Source organism: Gracilinanus agilis, chromosome 6, assembly GCF_016433145.1.
Source record: "Gracilinanus agilis isolate LMUSP501 chromosome 6, AgileGrace, whole genome shotgun sequence".
Lineage (NCBI taxonomy): Eukaryota > Metazoa > Chordata > Mammalia > Didelphimorphia > Didelphidae > Gracilinanus > Gracilinanus agilis.
The window spans coordinates 129,620,181-129,635,756 of NC_058135.1; the positions used below are offsets into that span (position 1 = coordinate 129,620,181).

Below are 15,576 nucleotides of genomic sequence, written 5' to 3' on the forward strand. Positions count from 1 at the left end.
TCTCTCTCTCTCTCTCTCTCTCTCTCTCTCTCTCTCTCTCTCTCTCCACCCAGACCTAGAAGCGAGCTCCAAGACCTTCTAGTCCAACCCTTTCACTTAACAAATGAGGTCCTACTAGTCTTCCTGATATATCCTCATTTTCCATATTCTGATTCATTCACTCATTCATTCCATAAATATTTATTTAAGCACCTGCTGTATATGGAACACCATGCAAATACTATGTGACAGGAGCAAAATTTCAACAAGACAACCTTTGTCTTCATGGACTTTTCTGTCCAACAGGGGCATTAAGACATAACATGCCCAGATAATGATAATAAACAATATTACATGAAAGAGCATTGGACAGGGACAAGATTGCGTGCTAAAGTGGGGTCCAAAGATGACCAATGGAAAGAAGGCTTCATGAAGGAGGTAGTCTTTGAATTAAGCTTTAAAGGATGGGTTCTGAAAACCTCATCTGATTACATCTTTTTCTCCAAGCTTCCATTTTTTTAAAGTCAAAAACAACCCCCAATTTCTTAATGATTTCTAAAATGCTAAAGATCCATTTCTCAAAACAAAAACATAACAAACCCAAAAAACAACAAAAAAAAAAACCTCCCCAGCACAATGAGTTAAAATTTGGGGTAAAGATGGTGACTGGCCATATGGCATACAAGGCTATGAAATTATCATGTAATTTCCACCCAGCAGCTTCCTTTTTCTTTGCATCATTGTCTCTAACTGTTAGATCTCTCCTCTAACATATACAAAAGTATTTATGGGAATCCCATGACTCCACACCCAGGGCTCACTGAATTTTGTTCCCTTCTTCCTTTGGTGTGGTGTGTTGTGGTATAGTGTATGTGTGTGTGTCTGTCTATCTCTCTACTGCCCCCACTATCAAGAGACCTGGAATGTTTTGTCTTTCTATTCACTGCCTGCCCAAATACCCTAGAATATCATGATACAGATGAATATGTACCACTACAAAGGAGAGTCAGGTAATAAGAAAGAGAAAACCCAGTCTAGAGAGACATGGCTCTTGGAGACTGACAACAGGCTGGGGGAACCAGTGGGAACCTCTGCTTGCTGAAGACAGTCTCTGCATTCTGTCCAGTCGTATGTGCATGATTGCCGTGGACTAAAGAATACACATTCTAATGAAAGTCATCAAAAACGAAGGCAGCCCCAACTACCCCTCTTGTGCAAAACGACTATTTTCATATTCTTCAGTTCGGCCTGGAAGTGACCTTTAGTTTGATGGCAGATAATCCCCAGCTACCAAAAGGAGGACACATAAATTCACAGACATTAATAGGCAACAATGAAGATCAAAGCATCGTAAATTTGGAACTTGAAGGGATCTTTGAGACCTTCTAATCCATCCCTTCATTTTCTGGCTAAGGAAACTGAGCAACCAGGTCCACTTGCCTAAGGTTGCACAGATAAGAAGAAATGGGATTTGAACCCATATGTCCCATGGTTTTTTCCTCTCCTTTATGTTGGCAGAAACTGGGTCTCAGTTTAAAAGAAACGTATTTGAGCTGACAACCAAAGTATAAGCAAATAAATGAATTTGATAGAAGTAACTCCTTATTCCAGGAAAGACGTAGATTGCCTTTAGTTTAAGAAAAATAAAATTTAAAGGCAGAAATCTGATCTGCTATTAGAGAAGAAAAAAGGACTGTGGTGGAGGGAAAAGAAAAAGACAGAGTCCGAGAATGTGTGTATAAATGTGTGCAGGTCAGCAAGGGCGAGGAGCAGCACAGGGATAAAGACCTTATATAATATCAGACAATAATATTTCCACATGCTCCATCCCTCTCCTCTGGGTATCTTCCCAGAAGTCATCCTTTTACATATGAAATACTGACATACCACTGTAGGATAACTTCAATATGGAAAAGAAAACACGAACAAAAGTGCAACTCTCATCCATAAAAAACTTATTGGCATATGAAGAAGTACTTTTCTCATAACTGTGATGGAGACAATGCCAATAACCCTCCCATTTTACAGAAGAACAGACTAAGGTTAGAGAGGCTAAATTTCTTGCCCAGAAACAGCTGAGGCTTTAAAATTAAAACAAAGTGAAAGGGCAAAGGATAGGACAGTCTCAAGTTCAAAGGAGGTCTCCTGGAAAATACTGATGACTTGGGATGCCATCGATCCTCTTTTATGAGTCAGTCTTCATTTTAAAGGTATCTCTTAAGTTTAGTTAATAAAAGAATATCTAATCACCCATCTCCTTAATCTCTCTCCACTCGGACAACAGGAAGGACGCATGCCAGTTGCACCAGGGTTATTCAAAGATTATCTTTGTTGACTCTAAGTAAGGGATTTATCCCTTAGTGCAGTGATGGGCAAACTGCGGCCCCCTGAAATGTTCTATCCGGCCAAGCGACATTATTCCTAATCTGACAAATACAATGAGTAGGATACAATACAATGAAAGAGTTGCCTTAGAAACAGACTGACAGATGAGCATTTCCTTTCCTTTGGTCCCCTCTTTAAAAAGTTGGCCCATCACTGCCCTAGCAGAATTTTTTCCTTGACAAAAGATGGTTGCACCGATCTACAGCCTACTGGACAGAGTTAGATGGTGGGCAATCTCTCTTATGGGGGAAATACTATGTACCTGGAGTAAGAGTTGGTTTGGGCACCCTGACACCCAGCCCAGACTCCCTTGGGCATAAACAGGGAGACAAAGGCTCCATCTGCTGCAGGCCTCCTCCATGCTCCTTTCCCTGCCACTCTATCACTCAGGATACCAGGCGGTAGCAGAGTGGATGCACGAGCCCTCTAAAGGAACTGTGATCTTGTCCACTTGGATATACCCTCTGAGGAAACACAGTTTCCAATTTCTTATCAGAAACAGCAAAGGGATTATTGGAAAATAATCAGAGAATTATAATCCCATGATAAGAAATATAACCTTAGTAGTCTAAGAATACCTTCCACCAAAAATAATCCCAATGTGGTACTGGAGAAGACTTTAAAAAGATTTAAAAAAAAAATCTTCCTTCTGATTTAGAATTGATACTAAGTATGGATTCCAAGACAGAAGAGTGATAAGGACTAGGCAATTGGAGTTAAGTGACTTGTCCAGGGTCACACAGCTAGGAAGTGTCTGAGGCCACATTTAAGCCCAGATTCTCCTGACTTCCAAGCCTGGTGCTCTATTCACTGAGCTGCCTTGCTGCCCCTTTCCCACTAATTAGACTTTTGAGAGTTTTCATTGGAAGTACAAATACTGAAGCACAAATACTTTGGCCACATGATGTAATACAGGATTTTAAGGCAAGGTTAAAATCCTCTATTACAATGAGAAGACAGGACTCATTGGAAACTGCTGATGCTGGAAAAGGCTGCAGGAAAAAGGAGAAGGGGATAGCAGTAGCCGGGATGAAGAGAGCCACACAAATGAGCTTAGACACACTTCAGGAGCTAGTGGAGGGCAGAAGGGCCTGCTGTACTGGGGCCCCCAGAGTCATAAAGAGTTGGCCATGCCTGAATAATTAAACAACAACAACAATGATGTAGCTCTCAATTTTTACAATGGGAAAAAGTTAGAGCAGAAACAAGCAGAAAACCTTTCTTCTTCTTCTTTTTTTTAAACCCTTACCTTCCGTCTTGGAGTCAATATATTGAGTATTGGCTCCAAGGCAGAAGAGTGGAAAGGGTAGGCAATGGGGGTCAAGTGACTTGCCCAGGGTCACACAGCTGGGAAGTGTCTTGAGGCCAGATTTGAACCTAGGACCTCCTGTCTCTAGGCCTGGCTCTCAATATACTGAGCTACCCAGCTGCCCCCGGGAAAACCTTTCTTAATGTCCTAAAAATACTTTGGATCTTCACTTCAAATTAAGAGCGAAAAAGCACCAGGTTGTATGAACAAAGTCAATCGCATGCCTAGCTGCTTCCCTGTTCTGATTTCTCTAAGAGTAACAACCCTGCATGAATGCAGTCTTGTATCATGGGCATATTCACTTCACATGTACCCACAGACATTCCTCAAGGTTAATGAAGACACTGAAAGCTCCCCAACTCAAGGAAAGGGGGCAAGTCCTGCTTTCTAGGGTGCATCCTCAGGCTTTGGTGCCCAATATTTTAGACAAAATAAGTTGGTGCATTTAAAATAGTTTCTATGGGAGGTGATGAGTAACATAAAGCTCTGCATCATTTTACATGAAAAGGGCACTGGTTTTACCTTATTTAATTGATTCTACATACTTTTAAAGGAGAAAAACAATTTGAGTACATAAAACAGGTTGGTAATAGCTAATATGTGTGTTTGTGAGTATCTTATTTGAATGTTTGCAAAACACTTTACAAATATTACCTCCTTGAATCTCAAAACAACCCTGAGAGGTAGGTGCTAATATTATACCCATTTTAAAGATGAGGAAACTGAGGCAGGCAGGGGTGAACTGGTTTGTTACATAGAAAGTGTCTGAGGTCACATTTGAATTCTGGTCTTCTGACTCCAGGCCCCCTGTGTCATCTAGTTGTCAATCAAGAAGAGATGAATATGAATAGTAAAGTATGTGTGTAACACACACACACACACACATCCTCATGTTCAAAGACAGAGGGAAGGGACTTGAGCATTTAATTCGAAAGATAGCTCAGAAAGGTGATATATTTTGCTCAAAGTCAAGAATGTATTAAGGAATAAGTTGAGTCCTATTTTAACCAAGGTCCCTCTGATTCCAAATCATTCCTCTTGGCACCGTTCCATGATTTTTTGAGATTCTTTTTGTTTAGGAAGAATCAGTGCAGGTTCTTCTGTGAGCTGCCCCAGGAGTGGACCAGAAGGCCCATGAGGGTATGGCTTCACACGAGCACACTCATATCTCTGAAAAGAGGCTAACCGTCCCCTAGTGGTTTTCTACTCTGGGGTGTTTACAAAATTCCACAAGACTGGTCACTGTGAAAATATGTCACTAACCCAGGAAAATTCCATCAGAAAAGGTTTTTCTTCTGAATTATTTGTGATGCCAAATATTTGGCTGATTAAAGCATCGGCTATTTCTAGGCTTCTCAAAAATCAAGAGTAGAGAATAATAGTTGTCGATCTTAAGTAAAGTGAAAGAAGATTTTAAAAATGAAAATCAAAACCAGCTACCCCAAACTATACATCTATATGTTGAATTAAGGACATGTGGTCTTAAAAAAACTTCAGCAAAAATTTCCTGAACTATAATAAATTTCCACTTTAAAACTAGATTTAAAAATTTTTTAATGCAAAATTTTCATTTTTATTTATTTATTATTGGGGACAAGGAAAGAATAGGGGAGAGGAGAGAGATACACTGTTCTATGTGATGATTTCATCCGTGTGAAGAGTTCCTTCTCCTGATGTGGCAGGGTCAACTGCTCCTTAATTCCTCTTAGCTGCCATGGTCACTGAGAGGTTAGACGATTTGACCAGGGTCACACAGACAGTAGATGTCAGGAACAGGATTAGAATCTAGAGGTTCTTGGCTCCAATCTGGACCTCTAGCAAACACTCTAATGTTGTCTCTCAAAAGTCTCACTTTGAAAAAGTTATTTGAATTGAACTGCTTTATAGCACCACTCCCCTCAACACTTGTCCTATGACGATTTTTTTTTTAAACCCTTAACTTCGGTGTATTGTCTCATAGGTGGAAGAGTGGTAAGGGTGGGCAATGGGGGTCAAGTGACTTGCCCAGGGTCACACAGCTGGGAAGTGGCTGAGGCCGGATTTGAACCTAGGACCTCCTGTCTCTAGGCCTGACTCTCACTCCACTGAGCTACCCAGCTGCCCTATGACGATTTTTTTAAATGAATCCTAAGCAAACACTATAAATGATTTTATCACAAATTCATAAAGTTCTCCAAAAACAAAAGGCCATACCATAATTTATTTCTATATCCTTAGGACCTCAAAATGTATATATTGAGTATAATATTTAGAGGAGAAACTCTCTAATCTTTTTGGATTCTGTATTCCAGAGAATTCTGAAGTGACAGAAGGATGGAAGGAACCAAACTTCTTTTTCTTTGTCTATGTTTTGCCTTTAATTCTCTCATGCCTGTTGTTCTTCCCAAAGGAAGGAGAGGGTAAGGCCTGCCTGGCTTTGGGATGCCCAGGGCTAAGTACAGAGCTTGGGCGCAGGGCAGATGACTAATCCATGCTAGACAACCACCTAAGAATCCCTTTGCCCTTGTGACCCTGCCTCACACACAAGAAAACTTGAGCCGAGAGCCAAGGGGAGCCAACAGCAGCAGGGAGGGCTGGGGCTCCTCAATAGGGCTCCATGCTGTTTGGAGGATGTCAGCCGCTTCCTTTTACATCAGTCTCCCCAAAATGGTAGCCTCACTCACAATGTGGACTTTTCTGTGTCACAGGAAACATCCACAAAATATTTTTCCCAAACCTAATCCCAGGCACCCCGTCCACCCTGGGGAGAATCCGAGGAGGGCGAACCCCTGTGGGATTCCTCTGGCTCTTGCCACAATGTGCCAGGCTCTGCTGGCCTCCTGTACAGCTTCCTTCCTTAGCCTGCATCAGGCTGGCTTTCCCGATTCAGAGCCTCATAACCAGAGTGCAGATGATTTCCAAATGATGACGTTAAATTGCAGGAGGCCAACTCTGTCCCATCTATGTTTGCCTGCCCCCTTTGCCAGCGCGCTGTGGATCTGCGTTCCTAGGTTCGCTGTCTCCTGATTAGAACACAGGCTGCTTTGGAGCAGACACCATTTTGTCCTTTGTACTATGGCTATTTGGAGGGGTACCTCTGGCACCCAGCACAGTGCCTGGCACACAGATGGAGCTTAGTGAGGGCTCATCCTAAATCTGGCCCCAGACACTGCCTTGATGGCAAGACACGTAAGCCTTACTACCAACCTCTTACTGTTCTTCTGTCATGGAACCAACATGTACAATTGATTCTAAGACAGAAGTTATGGGTCTAAAAAAATGCTCAGTCCTATATGCTTGCCCCCAAATTTTTATCATAAATGATACTGAATAGATCATATAGAAAGACTTATCAATTTACTATTTAAAAAAAAACTTTCTTTCTTAGTAAAAACTGTAAAAAGGGAGAGGGCTACACAAAAGGGGTTAAATGACTCAACCAGGGTCACACAGCTAGAAAGTGTCTTGTGTAGGTTTGAACCCAGGTCTTCCCCATTTCAGCCCTGACAGTCTAGCCACTGTGCCACCTAGCCACCTCCAATCTACAACTTAAAAGAAACTTTCTTACCAATGTACATCTTGTTCCAAGATGTGTTTTTGCATAGTTATTTATGAAAAACCCAAAAGACTAGCTTTAGCTTCTATTTTCACCCTATTTTTCTAGCTACAAACCGTTAAAATATAAAGTGATATTTTGGTTCTAGTAAGAATAGATATTGCAGTAGAGACTGCATGGTTTGCTGGATGGAGGGCCAACTGTGGAGTCAGAAAGCCTTTGGGATTCAAGTCTGGCCTCTGACACATTTGAACTCCATATGTGACTAGATCTCTTCACATCCCAAGCAACTCTCAGAGAGCAAAAGTAGTTGGCAGGGTGCTGATCTCTATCAGGAGATTCTCACACTAACTTGTAGGACACACAGGTCCCCACCAAAAACATTTTTTTTTTACATCATATGGTAAGCCTATTTATTGCTTTTCTAGGTCTATTCAATATTCTCCTGCAGCTTTCTGGTAGTTTTCTTACTACAGACTTGCTGAAATTTAGGTAGACATTTAAAAAATAAAGATAATTAAATATACAACTGTCAAGAAAATGGAAACTCATTTTTGTCTGTTAAGAAACTTGAAAGACAGTTAATTTTTTTTAAAAAGAACCAATTTCCATCAATTCTATAACTGAGAACTTTGCTTATAAAGAAAAAATATTATATAGGTAAAATCTATATGAGATTGTTTACCATCTCAATGGGGGTTGGAGGCGAAGATGGGGACAGAGAGAATTCAAGATTTGATATTCTTTGAAAAATGCTGGTAACTGTTTTTACATGTCACTGGGGAGAAATAAAATTATAGTTAAAAAAAAGAGGAAAGAAAAAATATCATCTACTAGCAGGCCAATGAATCACGTTAGGAGTCATCATTTGACCTAGAATAAAAAACTGAATCAGAGTATTATCTTCAGTGATAATAACAGCAAGTGGGATATACAAAGTGCCTTAAAGGTTTTCAAAGCACTTTACATGCATAAAAATCCATTCAGTCCTTATTCTGGAGGAGCTTCAACAGGGGGAAACATATCTGACATTTGTATGATGAAAACACCAGTAACTGAAAATCTTTGAAGGTTGCTTGGGCTCCCAGAGACATTATTTTGCCCACAGTGTCATGGTAACAGCTTTCTCGACTCTAAGGTCATCCCTCTATTACTCCATACTACCTCTGCTGTGTGGTCTGGGTTGAGTCACTTAACTCTATTTGCCTCAGTTTCCTCATCTATAAAATGAACTGGAGAGGAAATAGCACAGATAGCCAAGAAAATCTCAAATGGGGTCAGGAAGAGTTGGATGTAACTGAAACAACTGAACAACAATGAAAACCTCTACTGAATATAGATAATCCCATAACACATGAAATAATTAAAATATGATGAAAGAAATGCCCATTGCCTGAGCTCTTAGCTATTTCAGGGAGACACAGACATAGAATCGACTACACTATGGGCTTACAGCATAATAATAGCTAACATTAATGCAGCCCTTTAAATTAAAGTACTTTACTTTATCTTAACTGGTCCCCTGAAGTCAATGCCCATTTTACAGCTAAGGAAGCTGAGGCTGACGATGCAAGATTTGAACTTGAGTCTCCCTGACTCCAAGCTAAGAATTCTATTATGTCACTTAGTTGCCTTGGGATAATAATTTTAACTGTAAGGGACCCCAGAAGTAATTTATTTAGTTCAACCCTCTTAACATACAATTGAGAACACTCAACCAGGCAGAGATTAAGCAATTTGCCTGTGGTCACACAAATAATAACTTCCCATCAGGGATGAGTTTTAAATGTTGTGTGCATGTCTTTTCAAAACTGCTGCAATAGCCTCTTTTTCAAAAATGTGTTAGATCAAAGACCAGACTGAAAGAAAAACTTTCTTTCACCTACAACACCATAGACATAAGTAAATAAAAAGAATAAGCAAATAAGTAAATAAAGGGATAGTCAAATAAACAAATAAACTGCTATTTTACCTGGTACAATTATTAAAATCATAAAGAATGACATCAAATTGTAAATATCTTTCTCACTGTGATTGGATTCTATCCTGGGTAACAGAAAGCTTTTAACAGCTGACTTACTCAAGATAACAGAGTAAAACACAATACGAGAGATTAACGATTAATTTTTACACTATTATGTCTTTCCTTAATTTCAGCAGATTACAGAGAGCACACGCACACACACACACAACCTTCAGGCATTTTTCTGTCTATCTCCTTTTGGAGACGTTATTAGAGTCATTTGATGCTATATATAATCACATGAAAACAAAACAAAATGAAAAACGATTGCATGCTATTCTCACCTTTCCGGTCTGGCTTGAGGTTCCTATCCACAGGTGGGGGCTCGCAGTCTGTCATAGGAACTGGCCTCCGGGGCGGGGTCTTTGGGCTTGACCGGAAGCCCATATGAGCGGGAGGTGGGACTTGCATCCCAAAGGATGAAAAGTCAAATGTCCCAGGGGTCATTGGCACGTAGTTAGCTTCATGAATTGGCTCTGTAAAGCTGCTGGAATGCTGTCGTGGTGGAGAGTTGGGGTTCATTGGGACATAGTTTTCATCCAGTTCTTCACTTGACACACTCCCCACTGTCAACATGCTTTTGTTTTTCTAAAACACATAACACACATACATCTTTTAATGAAGACAAAGTGCCTAAAATGCTTCCTAGCTGGAGGACCCTGGGCAAGTGACTTAACTCCAATTCTCTAGCCTGTACTATTCTTTTCCCTTGTATCAATTCTAAGACAGAAGATAGGTTTTAAAAAAAAAGAAGAAGAAGAAGAAGACAAAGTGATGAGGTGATATCAGTGTGATAAATCCTACTTACTTCTTGGAAATAAGGAGCTACTTATCTTCTTAAACATTTTTTTTTTAAAGTGCCATGATTCTAAAAGGCATAAAATGTTTGGTGACTTGTCAGGTCAGTCATACTTACGAGGTGGGCATGGAAGCCTTCAAGGGAGCTAGATCTATCACTTGGAAATGTTCGTGGAATATCATAGGAGTCTTGAGAACTAGGATCTAAAAGAAAGAATGATGAACTATTAATTCTTCTTCCTACTAGTAGTCATTCCCAATAGAATCAGGAATGATTTGTTTTCTTTATTTTAAAGAAGCCTAAGTCAAATTAAAAAAAAAAAAAGATTTAAAAATGCCCTTGAAAAAGGCATCCATCTGGCTTGGCACACTTTGAATAACACACATGCTCTCCTCAATTCTAAGCACTATACACAGTGGGCAGAGTGGCCTGGGCTTGGCCTCAGGAAATCCTGGATTTGAACCCTGCATCTGGCACTTACTAGCTGTGTCTCTAGGGAAGAAGCATCCCCTTTTAGCTCCTGGGCAATTTTATTTTCTTTGCATATTTTTTATATTTACTTGTGTGACTCTTGTTGTTATAGCCCAGAAGAACAGAAACAACTTGAGGGCAGAGGTGATTTCATTGTTCTCTATATTCTCACTGTCTAGTGAGGTGCCTAATACATATTATGAACTTAATCAATAGATTATAGGAATATAGAGCTGTACCTGGAAAAAAATCTAATTTGACTCCCGCATTTTATAGGTGATGAAACTGAGATTCTAGAAGGCCAAATCATTGGGGTCCAAGGTCAAGTGGGTGGTGGTATTGATCAGAAGTAAATTCTGAACTTTGAATCTAGAACTAGTTACTTTTTCTGCTAAACTAAGCTGTCAACAATCATTTGTCAAGTGCTTTCCATGTACCAGATCCTATCTTAAATATATGTATATATAATATAGATGTATATGTTCACCTAACATAATGGTACATTGGTTCTATATTAAAAACTTTAAAAACTCACCACGGGATGGTTCTATCTAATCATCTCGGAACAGAAGTTATTCAGTTTGGGGTTCATTGACCCTCAAAATTAGGTAGATAGATTTTAGGGAGTCCTTTAACTTGAATGGGGAAAAAAGTACAGTTCTATTTCTACTAACCTCTAACAGAACTTTAATATAGATAAGAGCCTTCAATTTATATTTTGAAAGTCTTGTTTTTTATTTAATATAGTCATAAAGTAGCATACATCAGATTTTAAAAATATTTTTAAAAATTAAAAATATCTAAAATTTAAAATATTTATAATTTAAAATAGTCCTAAAATTTTATAATTTAAATATTTTAATAATAAACATTATTTTTATTATTTTTATTATGAATTATTTTTATTTTGTTATTATAAAATTATTATAAAAATAATAAAAATATTTTAAGACACTTTAAAAATTAAAATATTTTTAAAAATAAAAAAATAAAATTATTTAAAAATATTAATTGTAGTTCAATACGATGGCTCCCTACGAAACACTATATATATTTTTTATTTTAGGCACTTACAAATCTTCCTCTGAGGAGCAGTGTACAGTATTCATTAGAAGTTAAGGGGGTCTATGACTCAAAAAATTCTTAAAAACCCCTTACTTAGAGAATAGCAGATTTAGAGCTGAAAAGGGCTTCTCTAGGGTTATCACTGAATCCTTCCCTCCCCTCATCTGAAAGAGGAGAAAAATGAGGCCTTCAGAGAGGAAGTTACTTGCTCATTTTCACACAGTCAACACACCAGAGAGCTGGGATCCAAACCCAAGTCTTCTGACAGCAAATTCACATAAATTTCTTTAGAAAAGATCATTATTTTTGCACAGTTCAACAAGAATGAGAAACATTTTAATATAAAGGTGTAAAATGTTACAGATGATCAGTCCAGAAGCTTCTTGAGGCCAAGGGCTTCTGTTTGCCTCTCCATCTAGAGCCAGGCCCATGATAGGTTCTTAATAACTGCTTGGTGATTAACTGTTTTCAATACATTTTAGAAACAAAATGAAACATGTAACTACGGGAAAATATTCAAAAGAAAAAGAAATAAAAAAGAAATAAAAAGAAACAAAATGAGCTTTACTCTAACATCTCCTCTACAGATTTTGGTATAGGGCATATTTAGTTTTGGACAAAGTATCTATTGGTTGTGAAGGAGTTTTTTAATAGAAAGACCCCATCCTAACGTCATTTTACTTTTAACACTTTTTTCTTCTAAATCATGGTCTTTGGAAGACCCTATTAGAGCAGGGAGTGGAAAGTGGGAATGGAGGGGGTGGGTGGTGGTGGTGGAAAAAGGTCATTTTTCTGGGTAGACATTTACCAATAGCCATTAAAATTAGCTTTGCAGCTAAGATGGCTAAACCCCCCTTCCTGCCTCAGCCGTGGCCCAAGCTCCCTCGCAGAAGGAATGGACTTTAAAAATGGCACCCGCTGACACAAGAGAGGGAAGGAGGAGGCCTCCGTGGCTATTCTATTCCATTTCCTCAGTGGGGCGGCTAGGAAGAGGGATGAAAAGGCAGCCCTCCTGCCGAGGCGGGAGAACTGAGTTACAGGATCAGCACCTAGAACAGCTCAACGGGAGAGGCTGCTAGTGTAGGGGAGGCCACGTGGCTATTTTTGAAAGTTTGGGCCCTCAGGTCACGCCTTTCTTAAGAATTTGAGTGTGACTTTATTTTCTTTTTATTATTCTTTTTCCTTTTCCCCCTGATTATAGGGAAACCATTTTAAATAAAGAATTAGTACTTTATAAACTAAAAAACAAAAACAAAAAAATTCTGGCGTGTGGCACAGAGAAACGTCGGGGCAGCACTGACCTTTACGCAGACGGTTCAAGTCCACAGTAGAAATGGTGTTACTCCGCGCTGGTGGGCCGGCAGCAGTGGGGATGGAGTAACTGCTGTCGGTTTCTGAGGCAGCGCGGCCGGTGCTACAGGTTTCCACAGGCGATCGGTCGTGAGCAGGGTGCGGTTTCGGGGGCCGAGGTGGAGGAATATCTGGGATCGTCTCTAGTTTGGCCGTCTGGCCCAGAGCTCCTTCAGGAAAAGTTCTGGGAATCTGGTACGTGTTCCCGGGGGTGGGGGGAATGTCATAACTAATGGAAACGTGCCTCATTTGTGTTTCTAGGGATGACGTTCCCGACGGGGTATTAAAGACGTAAAGCTCCCCATCCGCCTCCGTGCTCGATGGCGACGCTGTTTTGGGTAAGACGTCATGGGAGTAGCTCCGAGGCAGGTTATACAGGCTGGAGGAGGGGAGGGGGTCGTACAAGGTTTGCTGTGGAAAAAAGCCATTCACCGTGTGCTTGCTCTGAGAGGAAGCAGAATTTTTATGAGAAGGGACATTATCGTTGCAGTCTGTCTCGGAAGAGGTGGATTTGGCCGAATCAGCATGTGGTCTAGATGAGAATTGTTAAGGATAGAACAGATTATTAGTGGGGTGAAGGCATGAGGGAATTGACACACCTTTAACCAAAAAACAAAACCAAACAATTCAACAATTAAAATAGACACCTTCATTTGGGGAGGAGTGGGGAGCTGAGCATCCTATTCAATTAATCACACGACTTCTGAAATATATGGATTCAACTTGAACTGTCAAAAGTGGAATCCCCTAAATTGCTTGCAAGACAAGTGGTCCAGGAGCTTGAAGCCTGCCCTGGGGCGGCTGTTCCACCCTAGGGGAAGTTCAGAAGTTTGATGGTCAGGAAGCTTCCGCCAAGTCTATATTTACTTCTTTGCACATTCCCCAAATTGTTCTTAGTTCTGTATTCTGGGGCTCTCAACCCCCCAAGTCTAAGGCTTTTGTAGGTACTTGAAGAAAACATGCCCCTGCCCCATGAGCCTTCTCTTTTTTAAGCTAAACCTCCCTCATTCCTTCATGTTTTCTGCACTCAAGACTCTACAATGGGTGTGGCCCTCTCTGGGCAGTTTCTAGATAATCTGATATAGAAGCCAGAGTAGAACATTAGGTTCCGAAATGTGGCCCTATGGGGCTCTGCATCGAACCAATGGAATTAAGCAGTTAAATTAAGAGGCTATACTGCACTTTTTGTGGTGGCAAAAAACTGGAAAACAAGGGTATGCCTTTCAATTGGGGAATGGTTGAACAAATTGTGGTATCTGCTGGTGATGAAATGCTATTGTGCTCAAAGGAATAATGAACTCGAGGAATTCCATGTGAACTGGAAAGACCTCCAGGAATTGATGCAGAGTGAAAGGAGCAGAGCCAGAAGAACTTTGTACACAGAGACTGATACACTGTGGTAAAATCTAATGTAATGGACTTCTGTACTAGCAGCAATGCAATGACCCAGGACAATTCTGAGAGATTTCTGGAAAAGAACGCTACCTACATTCAGAGGAAGAACTGCAGGAGTAGAAACACAGAAGAAAAACAACTACTTGAACAAATGGGTTGATGCGGACATGAATGGGTATGTAGACTCGAAACTACCACACCAATGCAACTATCAATAATATGGAAATAGGTCTTGATCAATGACACATGTTAAAACCAGTGGAAATTCACAGCCGTTATGGGGGGAGAGAAATGGAGGTGGGGTGAAGGGGAAAGTAAAAACATGAATCGTGTAACAATGGAAAATTTTTCTAAAAAATAAAACATTTAAAAAAATTAAAAAAAAAATTAACAGGCTATATAAACTATCCCAACAGATACCCAATCATATCCCTGGAAATAACTTCAAACAGTCCCCTATTCTGCAAAGGTCCTCCATCTTCTGGGTCATCTTGCTGCTTTCCCAAATCATTCCACTACTAGAGTTAGCAGGCCTATTCGATTCTGAGAAGGTAAATATTTAATATGTGAACAACACTCTGCTCTAAACACTATAGAAAACTCTACTAAGTTGATTTTTTTTCCCCTTTTAAAACACTTACCTTCTGTCTTAGAATTAATACTGTGGTATTGGATTGGTTCCAAGGCAGAAGAGGGGGAAGGGCTAGGCCATTGATTAAGTAGTTTGCCCAAAGTCACTCAGAAAATATGTTTTTATAAACCATAAAGGTCTTTGTAAATGCATTATTTTTTATTTTAATTAAAAAAAATTTTTCCCAAAGTTATGATTCTTGTTGTCTCCCCTCTTTCCTTCCCTCTCTGGGAGCTGACAAGAAATTTCACTGGGTTATTTATATATATACATACATATATATATATGTGTGTGTATGTATATATATATATGTATATATATTCAATCACTCAAACCCTATTCCCATATTCATTTTTAATTTAAAATTTTTATACATATTATTTTTATATATATTTTAAACCCTCACCTTTTGTTTTAGAATCAATACTGGGTATTAGGTTAGTTCCAAGGCAGAAGAGCAGTAAGGGTTAGGCTGGTGATGGCAAACCTATGACACGTGTGTCATCACTGACACACATAGTCATTTTCGATGGCATGTGGCCGCATACAGAGAAGTATAGGACCACATGCCGAAGATAATTGCTGTAGTGTAGTGTAGACACTTCTGTGCACTGTAGATGACAATTCTACCTAT

At 39.7% G+C, this 15,576-nt stretch overlaps 1 protein-coding gene across 1 annotated transcript in view; it reads right to left on the reverse strand.

Moving 5' to 3' along the window:
- The window catches only part of GAB1 (GRB2 associated binding protein 1), a gene marked incomplete at its 5' end in the record, with an annotated part of 57,031 nt that overhangs the window by 14,252 nt on the left and 27,203 nt on the right, over positions 1–15,576 (reverse strand). Inside the window, 3 exons of the mRNA XM_044682271.1 lie at positions 9,516–9,819; positions 10,148–10,233; positions 12,868–13,448. Coding sequence (XP_044538206.1) covers positions 9,516–9,819; positions 10,148–10,233; positions 12,868–13,448 — 971 coding nt within the window. The remainder of the gene's footprint in view (positions 1–9,515; positions 9,820–10,147; positions 10,234–12,867; positions 13,449–15,576) is intronic.